Source organism: Trachurus trachurus (assembly GCF_905171665.1).
Source record: "Trachurus trachurus genome assembly, chromosome: 8".
Taxonomy (NCBI): domain Eukaryota; kingdom Metazoa; phylum Chordata; class Actinopteri; order Carangiformes; family Carangidae; genus Trachurus; species Trachurus trachurus.
The window spans coordinates 1,101,539-1,121,390 of NC_139905.1; the positions used below are offsets into that span (position 1 = coordinate 1,101,539).

The 19,852-nt window shown below is 43.2% G+C and overlaps 1 protein-coding gene across 2 annotated transcripts in view; it reads right to left on the bottom strand.

The window, feature by feature from the left end:
- Window positions 1-19,518, bottom strand: part of kpnb1 (karyopherin (importin) beta 1) — a 33,413-nt gene extending 13,895 nt beyond the window's left edge. Inside the window, exons 1-10 of one of the 2 annotated variants that reach the window (XM_083976489.1) lie at window positions 19,177-19,518; window positions 16,660-16,718; window positions 13,521-13,703; window positions 11,252-11,452; window positions 8,906-9,058; window positions 7,939-7,998; window positions 7,678-7,767; window positions 6,078-6,188; window positions 3,697-3,786; window positions 2,116-2,340 (exon numbers count right to left, since the gene is read on the bottom strand). In XM_083976489.1, coding sequence (XP_083832615.1) covers window positions 2,116-2,340; window positions 3,697-3,786; window positions 6,078-6,188; window positions 7,678-7,767; window positions 7,939-7,998; window positions 8,906-9,058; window positions 11,252-11,452; window positions 13,521-13,703; window positions 16,660-16,718; window positions 19,177-19,216 — 1,212 coding nt within the window. In that variant the 5' untranslated portion in view covers window positions 19,217-19,518. Of the gene's footprint in view, window positions 1-2,115; window positions 2,341-3,696; window positions 3,799-6,077; window positions 6,189-7,677; window positions 7,768-7,938; window positions 7,999-8,905; window positions 9,059-11,251; window positions 11,453-13,520; window positions 13,704-16,659; window positions 16,719-19,176 lie in introns of both variants that reach the window. The other variant, XM_083976488.1, reaches the window with a different exon arrangement.
- Between the last annotated feature and the right edge of the window lie 334 nt (window positions 19,519-19,852).

Genomic DNA, 19,852 nt, shown 5'->3' on the forward strand with positions numbered 1-19,852 from the left:
AGGGTAATTATCCTTTAACAGTTTTAGTTTGTGATAAAGACTATAGACCACTATGATACAACAGAATTCAGGATAGGCTGGGATAATAAATCAAAGGCAAAGTTTAAATAAAAAAAACATTGCTCCGCTCTCAAAAAACTAAATCTTTTCTTTTTTTATGTACCGGTTCATCTTTGTTTTTCATAAAATGAATAAATTCATACACTTCTACGATGTTCTTTTAGGACTCAAACTCTTGGACACAGGGTTCCTACATATTTGAAATTTCCAATTCCATACTTTTTCCAGACCGTAATTTCCAAAAAATTCTAATTATTTGTGATATTTGAGTAAATAGTTGTGCATTATATTAAAAGAAATCATGCAATTAATCATTTGTTTTCATTATTCTGAATGTGTATGCCATTGCCATTATATAATATAATAGCATAATAGTGCATACAAAATAATTAACCCAGATAACTTCTGATAAGACCAAACCCAGATAAGTTTTAAGATAAATATATTTCCATACAATAATTAAAATTTTCCATACTTTTCCAGACCAGGGTTCCTACAGCTTAAAGGGATAGTTCAACATTTTGGCAAATTGGCCCATTGCCATAATCGCTATAGTCATAGCAGTAGGTTCGTTACCTTTAATTGTCGGTGTAAGCTATTTTTAGAACGGAGGAGCGGAGCGTCAGGCTGCTCAGGGCTACGCTTTGGAGGCTAATGGAATTTCTTGGTTTTCCTCATCAAACTCATCAAATACACAACCCAACAACTCCAAAAGGCTCTGGTGGACAAGTTGTGAGCTGCACAATCACCACGCTATGAGATAATAATGGAACGTTACGAGACGGAGCTGTTTTAGAGGTAAATTCATGCAAAACCGCTGATGCGCGTTGCGTTCAGGGACAGTTTTTCAGCAAGCAGACTCTGTATTTACCCTGTATTTACCTCGAAAACGGCTCCGTTTCGTAACGTTCCATTATTATCTCATAGCGTGGTGATTGTGCAGGTCACAACTTGTCCACGAAAGCGTTTTGGAGTTTTGGGATTTTGTATTTGATGAGTTTGATGAGGAAAACCAAGAAATTCCATTAGCCTCCATAGCGTAGCCCTGAGCAGCCTGATGCTCCGCTCCTCCGTTCTAAAAATAGCTTACACCGACAAATAAAGGTAACGAACCTACTGCTATGACTATAGCGATTATGGCAATGGGCCAATTTGCCAATATGTTGAACTATCCCTTTAAGCCAAGTTGAATTCAAGACTTTTAAAGACTTTTTTAAAGCCACTTGAAATGAAAAGCCGGTGCATATTCTCATTTGTCCAGGTCATAGTATTTCAAAAGGAGGTTAAATCGAAAGCAACTGGACTTAGTTATTTGTGTAAGACGTTTCACCTCTCATCCACTAAATCCAGTTGCTTTCGATTTAACCTCCTTTGAAACACTTGAAATGAAATTTAAGACCGACTTCATAATAAACACACATCAATTACATAGAGTTAGGGACAATTTGACCCACTTTCCTGTGTGATCCAAGGTAAAGTGACTGCTACATGAACATTGGATTGTGTCTCTTTCCAGCTGTCCTTTCAAAATAAATGTCTCTTTCCAGCTGTCCTTTCAAAATAAATGCATAAAAAGTCAGAAAAAAAAACAAAAAAAAAACACTGACTTCGGAGCTGGAGGCGGTGAGAAGTTTAGCGTTGACGGCCGCCACTAACTTCTGTCAGAATGTTACCAACCAATTATTTTGAGATTTGAGACTAATTACAACCATAAAATCCCACTTACCATGTGTTAACATTTTTAAGACTTTTGAAAAATTGATTTAAGACATTTTAATGCCAATTAAGGCCTTGTTTTTAGATTAATGAATTCAATGCCTTTTAAGACTTTTTAAGGATCTATAAGAACCCTGCAGACCTGGAAATGTATAAAATCAAATTCCATACTTTTCCATACGTGCGTAGGAACCCTGTAGAAAAAATACCTTCAAAAGTTAAGACTTTATAAAGTTGTGAATGGACTTCTTTAACACTTTCTAAGGGTGTTAATTCTCCCAACATTGATTAATTATCACCTGTTGCTAGTTTTCAAGGAAACCCCGCCCCCCCTCCCACCTGGATGACGAGCGGTTTGAGCTGGTTGAGCTCGGGCCCCTCCAGGATGGAGCCGAAGGCCATGACGGAGGCGTCGCGGTAGCGCCAGTCGGGGTGTTTGATGTGCTCCTTGATGAACGGCAGCACGTGAGGAACCACGTCGTCCTCGCAGCACGTCGCCAGCAGCATCAGACACACACCGGCCGCCTTGCAGGGGTTCCAGTCGTCGTCGTCGTCGTTCTCGTCCTAGAGGGAGGGGGGAGGGAGGGGACAGGGGGTGAGACATAGAAACAACGGGCGCTACGGCAACAAAGACAGTTTATAAACCAAGATGACGAGTCAGCTTCCTGTATGATGTCACGGTTACTTGTTTTCACAATTAAAGCAGAAGTAAGCGATCCGGTGGTTTTGGCTAATGCTGCGTTCCAGGCAGGCTTTTGAAACCGTAAATTACAGCTTCAAGTCACAACTTACGACTTTGTAGCGTTCCAGGCAACCCACTCGTGTTTCTCCGACCTGTTTTACCTGTGAAAGTCACTATAACGGCCACTCGTAACTTCTGACCCGTGAACTCGTACCAGATCGAACTGGTACCACTTCACAGGTCGGAAAAACACCAGTTACAGGTTGCCTTGAACGCACCATAACAGTCCTCGTCTCTACGTCACCACATTCACGGCGTTCCTTGGCTGCACACACAGAGAGGACTGCCCCTTTATGCCGTTCTCTCTCCTCATTGGATAAAGGTTGTAGGATACAAGGAAAGTTTTCTCCTGGGCTCAGAGCAGAGCAGAGTGACTGACAGACCCGTGTTTCAGACCAAACACTCTATAGAAGTGATTGCTTTCGGAAGATACAACTATTTAAGACTTAGATTAACACAAACATTCACCTTACTTCTGCTTTAATCGTGGTATTAATGAAATGAATTGGATTCAGAAAGTCTATTTTTGCCTATTTTTCCCTTTTTGACTCTCATGTCCATCTGGATCTTATCATTAAAAACACACTGCAGAACGGTCGTTACTTTGTGCCATCTTCTTCAAATTTGAACCAGGGTGTTCATTGATAATGTGCTTACAGACTCATACCTTCATTTACCTTTTAAGGATAAAGATACACGAGCACTATGGAGGTATTTGGATGTTTTTTGGTGTGTCTTTTTGGACGAAGAAAAGTGAGCTCCGTTCTCAACCGTCATATGGACATGCAGTGCTGCACGGAGCCCCGCTGTAACTCAGAGAAGCCACGGAGGACTCTGAAACTTCTCCCAATTTAGCTGGTGCGGCTTATATTCAGGTGCGCTTAATAGTCCGGAATTCACGGTAGTCAAAGTGGTTCAGAAGCTACGTGTTTTTGCTTCAAAATAGGGTGAGAGTGGAAGAGGTTAAGTAGAAAGAGTTGCGTTTGTGTTGGTGTTTAAAAAAGAAAAGAAAAGAACGACTGTCATACATGTAGTGACGCTTTTAAGAAACATTTGTGAAATTGCTCTTATTTTGTTCCAGATCTATATGTATAAATAATATGTCACTTTCATCTACCTACAAATGTTATAAATCCACAGATGAGGTGTGTTGGGGGGGTAGAGGGGGGAGGGGCTACCTGTTTGGTGAGGGTCTGGGTGAGGATGGGGACCAGGTACTGCAGCGCTCCTTTGGCGTAGAACTTACTGGTGTGCTCCGGGGGCCGGCCCTGCTCCGAGGCCTGTCATTGGTCCACAGACAGGAAGAGAGAAGAGACAGAGAGACAGCAGAGTCAGAGAGGGGGCGGGGCTTAACACCAACCAAAGACTAAAACAAACACAAACAAACAACCAGAGGGGTATTGCACAAAACCTAGATAAGGGATTAAGCTGGGATATGTTGGTTATCCTGCTGAATTTAGCATAGGCCTGGGACGATAATCAATAAATCAATTAATCGCACGATAAATGAAAATGGACTCGATAGTTTTTCCGGCCTCGATAAATCGCCATGTGCATGCGCACGTATTTGTTTTCCTGGTCTCTGGCCTCCAACCAGGCTGGATAACAAGAGGCTTCACTCTGTGCATCGGTCTCAGCACCTGGGCCGTTTGTTTTGCAGAATGAAAGGAGTGAACCCTCTTTTCAGTCACCCAGGATCTTTGTTTCCCAGAATGCATTTGGCAGCAACCGGCAGCGCTAGCTGTAAAGCTAAGCAGCTAAAAGCTAAGCAGCTAAAAGCTATTTTAATTCTCGCTGCAGCACTGTTAACACGTCACTTTTTAAAGTTTTAATATTTTTTCAATGCGAGAAAGTCACAGTTTAGATCCCCAGTCTGTGGTCAGTTTATCCATATCGCCTGTTAGGAGATTTCCTCCGACGTTTTTGGAGCTAATGTGGTAGCAGCGAGCAGGAGGAGCGGGGCTTCCCACAGTCTGCAGCCGTCTGCAGCAGCTCACGGGCCGGTCAACCTCCGTCATTGGGGGAGAAAACGACTAAGAAAACTTATCAGCAGGTTTTTAGAGGTTTACCGCCGGCTGGTTTAATACTTTATAGGAGATAAATGCTAGTCTCATTGATGAAATCTTACATCTGTGGAAGTCATATTAGTTTGTTTGAATGAAAAGTGGAGCTTCAGGTGTGTAACGTTATTGGACAGAAGAGCTGCACTGTTTATTATTTTTTGTTTATTTTATTTATTTAGGATAGTAGCTATATAAGTTCTTGTCATTCCAATTACAATGGTTAAAAAAAAAAATACTCATGAGAAATAAAAGTTTATCGCATTTAAAAGGGTCTACTTGCATTATTATGAAATATTATTATTATATTAGTGGTTAATTTGTTCTCAAAAAAATGTGTCAATAATATCGTTTATCGTCAATAATTTGTGGGACAATATATCGTCCAGCAAAATTTATTATCGTCCCAGGCCTAATTTAGCCTCAAGTCGGTTGTTGGAAAGCTGGATACCTTTATCCTGGTCAAGTTACTATGGTGATTTATTCTCTGCAGCTAGCCTGCTCCAGACCATAATAACAGCCAGGCTTAGTTGATTCTGTTGTCTTTATCTGTGAAGTCAGCAGTCACTCTGATCAGAAATCAATGTGTTTCAGACAGTTATTCCATGTTCTTATGTTCATATTGGCCTGATATCTAAACAAACTAAATACATTTACAGATCTGTGTCCATCTATGATATTTTCTATGACCACTAGTAGAGTAGCTACAGGCTACATCACTGGCTTCTCATAAAAAGCAATGCAGCAAAAATGGCATATAGATTTATTTTTATTTTTTATAAAATGTTAATATATTGGCCTAAATGTTGGTTGAGGTAAGAAAGTGAGAATAAAATTGAGTGAGTGTGAGCAGCCACCTTCCAAATAATTTATACACCTCATGTGAACATTGTTATCAGCAATTTATTGAAGCAGCAGACTGCATAATGTTTTTATATTTACCGCTAATTCATTTTCACCTGTTGAACTTTTGGCCACTTTTGCTGTATGAACTTGTATTACTTGTTATGTAAGCTACTTAAGATTATAAGGAATTTGTGCAATGAATCAACTTCCACTGCTCATCATTTAGGCAAAGTGCACAACTGTTGGTTTGTGAAAGGAACTTGAGTTGTGATTATAGTTTTGGATTATTCAATCAGTCCACAGTTGTCCGCTGCGCTCTCTCTGAGCTTTATGACAGCGGTGCTTTTTAAAAAAAAAATTTTTAAGAGGTGAGTCACCTGACATCAGCATTAAATTCCTGTTGATTGGAGGAAAGTAGCCACACCTGTCCTCTCATCAGTGAATCTGTGATCAATCTCTGTGGTCTACTAAGTTCCACCTGGCTTGACCAAGCCTCTGCTCCTCAGCCTGGCTCGGTGTTAGTGCAACCAATTAAGCCAAGATGCACCGATCAGACTAGGTCAAGCTCACGCTTGCTCACTTATCCTGGATTTCTTTATTCTACTTTTGTGCAATACCCCCCAGAAGAAGAAGAAGCAGCAGCGAGCACCGACCTCGGAGGCCTCGATGGCCAGGTCCATCTCCTCATCGCACACGTTGGACCAGAACTCGATGCCCTGCAGAGCGACCTCGTCGATGTCGCTCTTCATCGCCTCGATGGTGATCTGGAGGAGAGGGGGCAATGATCAATAATCAATAATCAATAATCACTTCACTGGATGGATGGATGCGTTGGTGGAGACGGCGTCCTGCGAGTCTAAGCTCTGTAGACTGATGAAACGCAGAAGAGACTTTCATCTTAGGGACTTTTTTTCCTTCTTCTATTCCAGATATTTAATTTGATTGTATCATTTCATTCTTTCTCTGGACGTCTACACAGAAAACTAAAACAACACATGTATCATTCATTTAAACGGAAAAAAAGAGCCTTCAAGTTCAAAGCTCCTGCTGTTTGGAATAATTTACCTGCCAACATCAGATCCCTCCCTACTCTTAGTTTGTTCAAGCGTGCATTGTCATCTCACTTTAAGGTTGAATGTTCATGTATGACCTGAAACACTTGACTGTTCATGGGTTGTTGAGGCCCCATTTTATTTCACCATCTCCCCATGAGATGGACCTACCTACTGCCCATTTCTGAGTCCTTGATGCTATGTACAGCAACTACACCCCATAATATGATATGCATTCAAGTTAACTAGCTCACTATTTCTTATATGCTTAGGCTGTAATGTTTGTAATGTCTGGATTACTCTTTCCAGTGTCTGTGTGTGAATGTTGTATGTATGTTGTATTTGTTATGTGTTTCTATTCTTTTTTTCCTTATCTCTTATTTTTACTTGGGACCCCCTCGAAAACGAGGTGATACACCTCAAGGGGTTAATCCTAATAAAGAAATTTATGCCAACGGTAATTACTGTTTTTTACAACCTGGACCTTATTTCTATGATAAACTCTGATCATTTCCTCCCCCAGATAACTTTGGTGTCATTACAAGTGGTTGTGATGAAATGAGCTCCAGCCGAGAGGCGTGTATATCCGTATAATGGAGTCTACAGGGCAGCAGAATGCAGCCTCTAAATAACACATTATCTGCAGAGAAACTCCTTCATTTCACCAAGATTTAGTTCTGATAGGCTAGTGCTATTCCCCTCTGAGTCCGGGGTTAGCTGTTATCAACATCCGGGGTCTGTAGGTTGACCTACTGACCTCTGACCTGGACGATGTCATCTCACTAAAGCTCCGGCTAGTTGAGATAAAAATGGACCCGAATGCCGAAGCAGAATGATTATTATCAGAATGAGCCGTTCATTTACGGATATACGCGCCTCTCAGCTGGAGCTCATTTCATCACAACCACTTGTAATGACACCAAAGTTATCTGGGGGAGGAAATGATCGGATTTTATGATAGAAATAAGGTCCAGATTGTAAAAAAAAACAACCGGTAATTACCCTTTAAAATGTACAAAAATTATTTATATGTTTCTCAAAAATTCAATAAAAATTTGACAGGGGAAAAAAAACAAATCATTTGAGTGAGTGTTGATCTGAGGTTCAACAGGAGGTCAAAGCATCGTCAGCGTCTGAGTTTCCTGAGTTTCCTGAACGCATCGCGCTGCAACAGGTGGAAACAGAGGAGTTGTTTTCTTACCGCGAACAGAGCAGGACCCATGTAGGTCTCCATGTACTGGTAATACAGAGACATGATCTTCACCAGGTTCTGCAGCGCCGCCACGCGCACCTGCAACACACACACAGAGAGACACACACACACACACATGTTGAGCGTGTCCTCCTCCTCCTCCTCCTCCTCCTCCTCCTCCTCCTCCTCCTCCTCCTCCTCCTCCTCCTCCTCCTCCTCCTCCTCCTCCTCCTCCTCCTCCTCCTCCTCCTCCTGGTCGGTGATACTCACTCTGGTGTCTGGACACTGCGTCGCCTCACACACCACCTGCATGATGAAGTGTCTCTCCGTCTGAAACACAACCAGCACACACACACATTACACACTGGTAATACACACATTACACACTGATAATACACACCGACACTACACACTAGCAAGGGTGTAACTTTAGGTTAAACATGCCCATATATGGATATTTTTAATCTTTCTCCCAAAATTGAAATAAAAATATTGTCATTTAAATATCAAGTCTTTTCAGACCTTGAATAACAATAATAATGCAAAGAAAACATGTTGATATTTATTAGAATATTTTATCTCAGGAAGAGTTTATAAACCAGTTGTTGTGGGATAATGTCGATGTTTAATCCAGCAGTGGTTTATATAAAACCAGATGTGGCTCAGGTGATGACCTCATCAGAGTCTCATTAAGGAGAATGAGTTGTGTTTGTGTTTAAAAAAGAAAAGAAAAGAATGAGTCGTACATGTAGAGATGTTTTAGTTTGTGATAAAGACTTTAGACCACTATGATACAACAGAATTCAAAATAGGCTAGGATAATAAATCAAAGGCAAAGTTTATCAAAAAATAAAAAATAAATCCATTGCTCCACTCGCTCGGCTTGGACGACAATGGTATCCGAGTATTTCACTACTTCACTACTAAATTTAAGACTTTATAAAGTCGTGAAAAGACTTTTAAAATACTTTTTAAGGGTCTTAATTTTCCCAAAATTGATTTATCACCTTTTATGTGTTTTTTTACGTATGCAACATGTTCCCTGTCTCCACAACAAATTTCTCCCTGGTGGAGACCAATAAACTAACCTAACCCTAAATCATTTTCAAGACCCCACGGATACCCTGGTGTGTTGGTGTGTGTGTGTGTGTGTGTGTGTGCGTGTGTGTGTGTGTGTGTGTGTGCGTGTGTGTGTGTGTGCGTGTGTGTGTGTGTGTGTGTGTGTGTGTGTCTCTACCTCCTTGTCGAAGTTGGCCTTGGTGAACTCCAGTGAGTTGAGCAGAGCGTTGGTAGCAGCCAGCTTCACGTTGTTGCTGGGCTCCTCCTTCCTCATCCCCTGGATGATCGCCGTGAGGATCTGGTTGGCGTTTTCCTGCAGCTGCTCCGGGTCCTGAAGGAGGCATCGTCACCACGGCAACCACCGCCATCAGCATCATCATCATACATACACATATATAAAACATAAAGGTGAAATCCAGCGATCTGATTGGTTGTTAGCCGTGGTATAATGAGCATATAGCTACCATGGCTACTATTCTAAAGCCTTATCACAGCGTAGGCTATCACTCCGCCTCAGGCACGTATGACTGGTATGAATGGAAGTTGTTGTCAGGTATCCATGACAACGGGCTGTTGCAGTCCGTAGCAACAGACAGTCGATGTTTTTACGATGTTAAAATGTAGTAAAGTAGTGTAATTGACATGTTGAAGGTGAACTTTGACCTCCAGAGGGTTAACAATGGTAGAGGGGACTGAGCAGTGACACAGAGCTACGAACAGCTTTTCACAGTGAGGCTATTTTATTGGATAATATGTATTTCTGGTTAAATAAAACTACATGAAATTGATGAGTATTCCTCTTTCATATTGTCATTATTGGTAACCGTTTTATAAAAGCAATATATCCCTCCAGTCCTCCAGGTGGTCTCTGCTCATTCTACCACTATAAGAGGGAACAACGCCCCTTAGCCGTGGTAGAATGAGCATATACCACAGACTGGAGTGATATATTGCTTAAATACACATTGTTTATCTGTTGGGTCCCGCAAAACCAGGAAGCCGTTGTCGTGGCAACAGCCTGCAGCTTCCCGGGTGAAAAGGACCCGAGTTTTATCTGCGACGTCGTAAAATCGTCCTGGTTGGACTGAAGCCAGGAGGAGGAACCGACGTCACGCCAAGGGAAACTAAACTAACAGTCGACGGTTAAACATAAGCCCTGTTTCCACTCTGCGGTACGGTCCAGTACGGGTCGGTACGGGTCGGTACGGGTCGGTACGGGTCGGTACGGTACGAAACATCTAGCCTGACCATCCAGACTATATCATGAACATGTCTAGTGTGTCAACGAGCGGTAGACCTCGGCTCAATCCAGGGGGATGAAGGCTGTCTTTCAAACTGCCTCTGCACCAATAGGGTAGCGCTACGACCAATCAGAGCAAAGAGCAGGATGACGTTAGCCTGACGAGCCAATTAAAATGTATGTCGTCATGGCGTTAAGCCGCCCAACGACTCTCTAAACAGATCGAGCGCTGTGATTGGTCAACACAAACGGTGTTCCAGACTCAAAAAGTTCCTATGGCTCGTTTCTAGACCCACCTACGGAGCAAAGAGATTAATGCTGCTGCTAGGGGGCAGAGAGATTTATAGGCTACAGAACCGCGCCATTTAAAATAAATGTCTGCTCTCTGTTGTTGGTGAGGAGGCTGTGCAGAATGAGAAGGTTTTCCAGCTGGTTGCCGTAGAAATGGCAGAGAATGGGTTCAACCGGACCAGTGTCGCTACGCAAGTCGACGTAGTGACGCTTCGACACGCACACTCCGCCTACCCCTGAAGGAAACACGAAGCTGAACATATCCGACCGTACCCATACCGATCTGTACCGACAGTGGAAACGAGGCTTAAAGTTCAACAAAACACCACAACACATCTAGAGGGCTTTTAATTTGAAGGGCCAGATACAGGAAGGGCAGCTTCCTGTGATGTCACTGTTCACTACTCATCAGGTTTCTAAGCTGTGTGATGATGATGAGAATACATGAAATCCCTTACACTAATTGACACTAAACAAAAGCATCACATCCATAGATATTTACGAGAGATTTTTCAAAGAAGAATAAAGCTTTTACATTCTGTCCCCTTTTCGTTCCTTTTTCTATTTTTTTTATTTATTTATTTATTTTTCGTCTGTCATATTATTTGTTCATTTATTTATTATCCTTCCTTCGATTGAATGTTTACTAACATTGCTAATAATTACCTTATTTTATTGTGATTTATTTATTATTTATGATTACTGACAGATATTGGAGCACCTGTCTGATGTTCTATTGTATAACTGTACGTACAACCCTGTTCTTTGTACATCTGTTTATATGTACAGCTGTTTTCAATAAAGCTTATTGAAAAAATAAAAAAATAAAAATAAGCTGTGTGATGAGAGAGACGTTAATGTGAAACACTGTCGTCATCATCGGTGACCACTGGTCCACAAGTTGTAAATATTTTTATAAATATAATATTTAGTCGTTAATACATCTAATATAACCACAACAAAGTGTTTATTATTGAGTGTGTGTGTACTGACGATGTCCTGGCAGATGTATCCGATGGCCTCCAGCGTGGACTCCTTCATGTGCTCGGTGCTGGAGGGGTCGGTGACGTTGGCCACCAGCTGGGGGATGAGCTCGGGCCACTGGTTCACTGGGATCTCTGCACAGGCGATGCCGGCTACGCACTGGGAGGCCGAGCTGGGCCGGTAGGTCTCTGTGCCCAGGGTCTGCAGCACCTGGAGGAGAGGGGGGGGGGGGGGGGGGGGGGGTCAGATACAGAAGCAACAGGTGGCACTAGTCTAGTCTGGTTTACATCCACATGTATCAATGTTTTAGAACGGGCTTCACCAGGGTTCCCACTCTTGTCTTGAAATGGTTTTCCAGTCATTTCCAGCTGCTAAAGTTTGATAGACGTTAGTTTTTACGCCGTGCACCGATTCATCTCCCATTCAAGCTTTGGAGAAGTGTTCTTTTTGACAATGGTACCTTATTTTGTAAATTTAATCAGTTTGTTTCTATTAGAGCTGCAACAATTCATCGATTAATCGTACAATAACTGATTATTAAATTAATCATCAACTATTTTGATAATCTAATAATCAGTTTGAGTTGTTTTTGAAGGAAATTCTCTGATTCCAGCTTCTTCAATGTGAATATTTCTGGTTTCTTTGTTCCTTTATGACAATAAACCGAGTCTCTCTTTGGTTTGTGGACAAAACAAGACATTAGAGGACGATGTCGTCTGGTAGTTTGAGAAACACTGACTGATGTTTTTAAGTGTTTTTTTTTTACATTTTATTGACCAAACAACTAATCTATTAATTGTTTAAATAATCAACAGATTAATCGATAATGAAAATTATGGTTAGTTGCAGCTCTAGAAAGTTTCTATGTTTATTCCTCTCTCTCATTCTCTCTCCCAGAAATCTGATTTAAAGATGTGCAGTCTATGGCTCCAACTAATGAAATAATCTCTTAAATGCTTAGAAATTATGACAAATTTATCATAGAACAGCACAAACATGTTTTGTTTTTTTGGAAACAAAATCCTGAAGAAGTCAAATAGAGCTCTGGTAGCTGTGATATTAAGGATCTAAACAGTTACTGTGTCACATGAAAACATAATAAAACTTCATAAATTGACGCAATAACAAGGTAATACAGCACTACAGCGGGAAATAAAGCTGTATTCTGGGAACCTTGTATAATGTAACGTTACACCGCGGTGGGAACGCCGTCTGTCGGTCATCACTTAGGTCGCTTTCACACCTGAAAGTCCGGACCACGGTCCGGACCAGAGGGAAGAAATGATACATTGTTGCAATTAAGTTTTGGTCTGGTCTGTGTTCACACAGTCCCTTGTCAAAACCTTTTTTGTAAACAAATGACACGTGGTCTACAGGTCGTTCAGCTATTGGTCAGAAAATTTGTGAGGGAAAATCACTTTCATCATGTCATTTTTTTCCTATTCATCAACAATGGGGAGCAGCAGCTCTGACAATTCTCATTTGCAAGGAGACTGTGGCAGGCTTTCACCGCGCCCTGCTGTCCTGCAAGCACACACACACTCTCTCTCTCTGTGTGTGTGTGTGTGTGTGAACGGCAATAACGGAGAAGGAGCACTATGCAGACATGAATGAATGAAACGATATTGCGTTGGTCGAGCCAAAAGCCGAAAAATCTATTCGTGGTTGACGCAATTTATTATGGGAAACACTGCTGTTTTGGTTTGCTTCCTGTATTTGGTCCTATTAAAAGTCCGATTACGTTCTCACCTGAAGTGAACCGGACCGTGGTTCACTTCGAACCGGACCGAGTCCTGACTTTTTTGGGGGACCATGGTCCACTTGTTTGGTCCGGCAAAAGTCCGGACCGTGGTCCGGGGGAGTGTTCACACCTGAAATTTTGGTTCGGACCAAACTGAAAAGTCCTAAAGTCCGGACCAAACGAGGCTGGTGTGAAAGCGACCTTATTCACATAACCCTGTTTCCATAGTAAAAGGTCGTATTTTACTTTTATCAATACGTCAACAAATGCAACTCCTCCAAACGTAAAAACTTTTTTTTTGTTGCAAATTTTCTGTCTTTTTTCACATTTCTGGCGATTTCATCCAAGTTTCTTTCTTTCTCCACGCAAATTCTGAAAATGTGAGTAAGAACAGATGGATGCAGACGCTACTAGTGGTTGTTCTTACCTAGTTCTTGATCTCGTGGCGGGCGTTGGCCTCGATGGAGAGGTACTGGGTCTAGTTCTAGTTCTGGTTGCGTTAGTGTTAAGTGTCAGTGTAGTGTGTGCATCTCTTACGTAGTTCTTGATCTCGCGGCGGGCGTTGGCCTCGATGGCGAGCCATCTCTGCTGGTACTGGGTCTTGACGTCGGGGTCTTTGGAGGTCAGAGAGTTCTTCACCTGCAGACCTGCTGCCACGCGGGCCACCTGCGTGTTCCCGGGGTTGGCCAGCACCTTGGACAGCTCCACTAGGAACGTCGGCTGGGGGGAGGGGGGGGGGGAGGGAGGGAGAGAGGAGAGGAGGGAGGAGAAGGGTTAATGATGACAGGAAAGACTCTGGGATGGTTTGGAGGTGGTTCTGAGGTCAACAACATCTTACACATGCTTTGTGTAAGAAAGTTACTGAAAAAACACCGTATGTCATAACTTTTAGTGTTACTTTTCTGTTAATGTTAATTATGCATCCTTCTTCCTTTCTTTTGTTGTTTGTGTTTCATAGTCTTTCCATGTTGCACTGAACATTTTATTGTTTTATTGTTATAATTTTCTTTGCTGTATTTCTCATTGTTTATCTTGAGTTCATGTAATTCTTTGATGATGGGAGTGGAACTTTGTACAAGCCTCCTAGGCTTCGTTCCCTCCTTGCACCGTTTTAAAATTGTGCTAAATAAATAAACTAAAACTAATGACAGCGAACCAAACAGACTCTTGAACTTAAATCAAACACTGAATCTGAACTTTATCTTTGTTGCTGCTGGTTTTGATCTGATCCGAGGGTCTAAGGACAGAGGATGTTGTTATGATGGGATGTAAAGCCCTTTAAGACAAACTGGTGGTAATAACGGGCTATACTAATAAAATTGCCTTGCCAAATTGCCATCCGTATTAGTGATGTCACCATGACTTGTTTTCATAATTAATCGTGGTAGTAAATGCCACAATTAATTAATTAATCGTAAAGATTCATAAATACCGTTACTTTCCAAAATAAAGATAATATGTCAGAACCGTGTCGGCAGAGTAAAGGTAAATGCACAGATACTGGTCAATTTACATGTATGTATGTACCTATATGTGCGTAACACTGGATTGGTAGGAATCTAAATGTTAACGTGTCATTAATTTAAAAGAAAAATGGATTTCCTGGTCATTAATTAATGAATGAATTAATTGACCAGACTGGGTCAGACTGGACTCAGCAGTGTCACATGACCAGCTCCACTTCCTGGTTCCTCAGCCTCACACTGCAGCGTGTGACCTTTGACCTCAGAGCAGGTTGATGTGAGCAGTTAAACCAGCCAACTCTGGGTCCAGATGTGGTCAGACAGATGTGCTGCTCTACAACAACAACCATGTTCATGTTGTTGTTGTTGTTGTGTTTGTATTTAAAGGGACAACCAGGAGTTTCTATCTGGTTATAAAAAGTCTGATATTAATGTGGATGAATCTCCGTTACCACTTGTTAATGGTCCATTTTAGATAAATCTATGGTTTTGTCTCTATGGTTATTTTGTTATTATTAGTGGTGGTGGAAATGCTGGGCGAGCCGACCAGCGTTTCTTTACTTTCGGTTTCGTGGCGAGTCATGAGAATAACGCCGCCGAATCTCCGTTTATGGTGGGAACTACGACGGTATGTGATCGTCTTCCAACCTCTGACTTTAATTCTTGATGAATGAAAACATGAGTCTGTCTTGCACCGGTCAAAGAATTTCACCGTGCGCGCAGTGGCTCATGGGAAATGTAGTATGAGAACACTTGGCTTTCCAAAACTCCTCGTTGTCCCTTTAAATGTTGTGTGATGTGATTATTTAACTGTGCTGTTTGTGAACTGGACTGAGACCAGCTGGACTCTTCTGGTCTACGACGACCCTGGACCTGGTTCAGGATCAGGATCAGGTCCACAGAAGCAGAGATAATAATGATAATAATAATAAATTTTACTTGTAATGCACTTTATATTTAACAAAAAATCTCAAAGTGCTACAACAGAAACCAAAAAATAAGTTAAAAGCCGTTGGACCTGCACGGCTCAGTCTGACTCTGATGTTTCATCTACTTGTTCATGTGTCGTTTGGTTTTTAACGCTGGTGAAACGTAGAAGAGTCGACTCCAAGAACCTGGACTCAGTCATCACAGGAGTCAGACCCGTGTGTGTGTGGATGAAAGGATGAAAATGTGAATATTGATCGACAGTGTGACTCTACATGTTCAGCTAAAGCTCCTAATATAAGTGTTACGTTGCTTCTCTCTCTGTCTTCAGTCAGTTCATGTTGTTTAACCTGCACACTTCACTGCAACCGTCTCATATTACTGTAGAGTAATGGAGTGGTGGACAAAAGGTTTAGTTCTGCATCTAAACATCTGGATCTTCAGCCTGGTTCCTTGGTTTAGACGTTTTGTAACCAAACTGACCCAATACTCTAATGTCTTTTTGTATTAATAAGGAACCTATTTCAACCTAATTCAAATTTCACTCATCATCTACTCGCCCTCATGTGGACAAACCAAATACCTCCATGCTGCTCATCTGTAATGTCCCTCTTGTATTGAAGCCCCGACATGAGAAATTGTTCAGAAAAAAATTAAATACGTTTATATTTTAAGCTTGTTTGTAGAGGAAGCTCCCAGTGTCTCAGTTCACTGCTCTTCCTGTGTCTGTGCAAATCTCACGAGACAATTTCTCATGTCGGGGCTTCAATACAAGAGGGACATTACAGACGAGCAGCATGGAGGTATTTGGATGTTTTTTGGTGTGTCTTTTTGTTACGAAGACAGTTGGTATCCATTTGCAACCGTTATATGGACATGCACTGCTACGCCGAGACCCCCTGTAACTCAGAGAAGCCACGGAGGACTCTGAAACTTCTCCCAGCCCTTAGTCCACATGAGGGGGAGGAGATCATGAGTGAAATTTGTTTTTTTTGGGGTGAACTATCCCTTTTAAGGTGTAAATCGTACAGAATTCAGTTCCTCTTTAAAGTGTTAATGTCTTCTTTAGCAGTAGTTTAGTTCTGATTCTTGATGCAACATTTCACAGATGCTGAAAACTTGTTTCCACCTCTGATGAGACAGATACTCAGTGTGTGTGTGTGTGGTACTGGGTGGTGGCAGCAGCAGCATGGGAGGAGGGGGGGGTAATCCAGCTGTCTCCATCTCCATCCATGCTGCTACCTGCCCCCCCCACCACCACCACCACCGTGACCCTCCAGACTCACCAGGTTCTCTATCGCCGCCTGCTCCAGAAACTTCTGAGCCGCCTCCAGTTCATTCCGATCTGAGGGGGGGGGGGGGGGGGCAGAGAGAAACAGAGAGGAGAGGGGGGTGATTCAGAGTAATGCTAGCTGATTAGCACGACAGACACAGTTAGCATGTGAAGGTGTGAGGCCCCCCAAAACCCCCCCTACCCACCGGTGTCACGGCCATTTTACACGAGTGACCGGTGGATGGATGGATGGATGGATGTGTGTGTGTGTGTGTGTGTGTGTGTGTGTGTGTGTGTGTGTGTGTGTGTGTGTGTGTGTGTGTGTGTGTGTGTGTGTGTGTGTGTGTGTGTCCCACCAGCCTGCAGACTCACACCGGAGCCCCCAACGTGCGTGTGCAGCAGCAGCAGGAAGTTAGCGGCTAGCGGCTAGCATGCTAACGTTAACTCGCTGCTACAGAAAAAAAAAAGTGGCTGAAATAAAAGTTCAGTTCACAGATCAGGGTCAGATTCGGACCGAACCAGAACCGGTACCGGTAGTGGAGAGCTGCTCAGCCCCCCCCACGGTGCTGCCTGGTCCTGGTTCTGGTTCCTACCGAGCACCGCAGCTGCAGCCAGCGGCTCCACAGCCACCGTGAGCCCGGGAACAGGCGTGGGGCAGGCGGCTAGCAACACGGAGCTAACAGAGCTAGCTAACGGAGCTAACAGAGCTAGCTGACGGAGCTAACGCAGCTAGCTACTGACTCAGGTCAGATAGTGGAGCGCAGAGTTCAGACCAGACATGGTGAAGCAGCATTTAGCTGTTATGCTGCTCACACTCACACACACACACACACACACACAACTGGAACAAACTACCAGCAGAACTGAGATCAGCCCCAACTGTCAGCACTTTTAAATCCAGGTTCAAAACATTTCATAGCTGAGCTCTTTTAAGAACTTAAAACAACTTGCTTTTAACTCTGTTTTTAGTGTTTTTATTCTGTTTTATACTTCTTTTTTTCAATGTTTTGTCTTTCTGTAAAGCACATTGAGTTGCCTTGGTATGAAATGCGCTATATAAATAAAGATGCTTTGCCTAACGGAGCTAGCTAACGGAGCTAGCTAACGACAGCGGGCAGCGTTGTGGCTCTGCAGCCGCCACACCCGCCTCCCATACCGGGTTAGGGGAGGGAGGGGAGGGTAGGGTAGGGTGTTGGGGGGGGGGGGGGAAGGGTTGTTGGTGGTGGCAAACACACAGTACTGGGGTGTGACAACACAACACAACACAGCTCCGGTTCAGCACCGCGGCTCAGCAGCAGCCACACGGCCACACGGGATTAGCGACAGCGGGAAGCAGCGGGGTGAAGTCGGGGCAGAGCTGCTCAGTCAGGCCGCGGCGTTAGCGTTAGCAGTTAGCATTAGCATCCGCCCGTTAGTTAGTTAGCACCGACATGGAGCCTTGTTGCCCCCCCCCCCCCAACATCTGTGCAGTCAGTGCAAGTTATTTTTTCACCTACTTCCACATGTGCCACCATATCAGTAAATAGTTTAGCTTCTTTATTATTATTATTATGTTTATGTTTTAGCTCTCAGAGAATCCGGACTGTGTCATCATCATTATCATCATCACAGGTGTCAGGCCGATGAGTGGGATGAGCATCATGAATGAAAAGGAAACGTGTTGTTTGCTTTGCGAGGGTGTGAAACAACCACTACATTTTCAGCTTGAGCTGCTAAAATTTACAATTACAAGCGGGGGTTGGGTTGGGGTTGGGTTGGGGGGGGGGGGGTCACTGTGCTTAGAGTTTAAAAAAAATAAAGAAAATATAAAGCGAGTGTGGAGCCCTGCTGCTGACATCCAGTTAACAGTTAGCGCGGTTAGCCTAGCCTAGCTTAGTGGGATGAGCATCATGAATGAAAAGGAAACGTGTTATTTGCTTTGCGATGGTGTGAAAAAACACTACATTTTCTGATGGAGCTGCTAAAATTAAAAATTAGAGGTGGGGTTGGGGGGTCACTGTGCTTAGAGTTTAAAAAATAAAGAAAAAATGAAAAAATAAAGCGAGTGTGGAGCCCTGCTGCTGACATCCAGTTACAGTTAGCGCTGTTAGCCTAGCTTAGCTTAGTGGGATGAGCATCATGAATGGAAAGGAAACGTGTTATTTGCTTTGCGAGTGTGTGGAAAAAAAACACTAATTTTAAATTTTAGCAGCTCAAGCAGAAAATGCAGAGGGGGGGTTGGGGGTCACTGTGCTTAGAGTTTAATAAAAATAAAGAAAACATAGCGAGTGTGGAGCCCTGCTGCTGACATCCACAGTTACAGTTAGCGCGGTTAGCTTAGCTTAGCTTAGCTTAGCATCCATAGCTAACGCATTGAGGCACATTTCATTTCCCTCCTTCAAACTTTCAGCGGAGCCGCCCAGCGCCGCTTGGCCGGGCTCGGCGCGGCTCAGAGCGGCTTCGAGCGGCCGCAGCTCCCGGTAGTCCTCCCGGTAGTAGTCCATGTCTGGGTCTATCTGTCTGTCTTTCCCCGGTAGGTAACTAAACTCACCTGGAGAGACGGTTTTCTCGAGGATCGTGATGAGCTCCATTCCGTCCCCGGCGCGCGCTCTTCCCCTTCACTCGGTGTCGTTGCCGCGCAGCAACAACCCACTCACTCGGCGGCGGAGGGATTATATTTCTTCCACGGGACTCGGTCGGTGCCAGTCACGGGGAGGTTTTCTGTCTGTCGGTGAGGAGGAACTGATTGTTTTTTGTTTTTTGTTTCTCTCTCCTCTCCTCTCTGGTGGTGGTGTGGGAAACGGAAACGTTAACGGCCGCGGTGCAGAGTAGTAACGTCTCGTCGCTGCTCCGCCGCCCGTTTACATCCTGTGTGTGTGTGTTGTCGGGAGGGAAAGAGGGCCGCGCGCTTCTCTCCCGCGGAGGGATATTACGTACGAATTACGCACGATGACGCTTGACGTGCTGCATTCAAGGTGCGTCGGACATTATTGTAACTCCGTAAACGACTGAACTGAACTGAACTGAACTTCCTTGTTACAAAAATGTTTGAAACAAATTAATAATAAATTGTACACATTTATAGAAAATCTTAACCCCTTGTATTTGTTTAGTATGGACTTACTTGTTTGTTTGTTTTTTCAAATGCATTTACAAACTAGTCAGGCAAATATTATATCTGTCCAAAATTTAACAAGAGCAGACATCATGTTTCAGAGATAAGAATT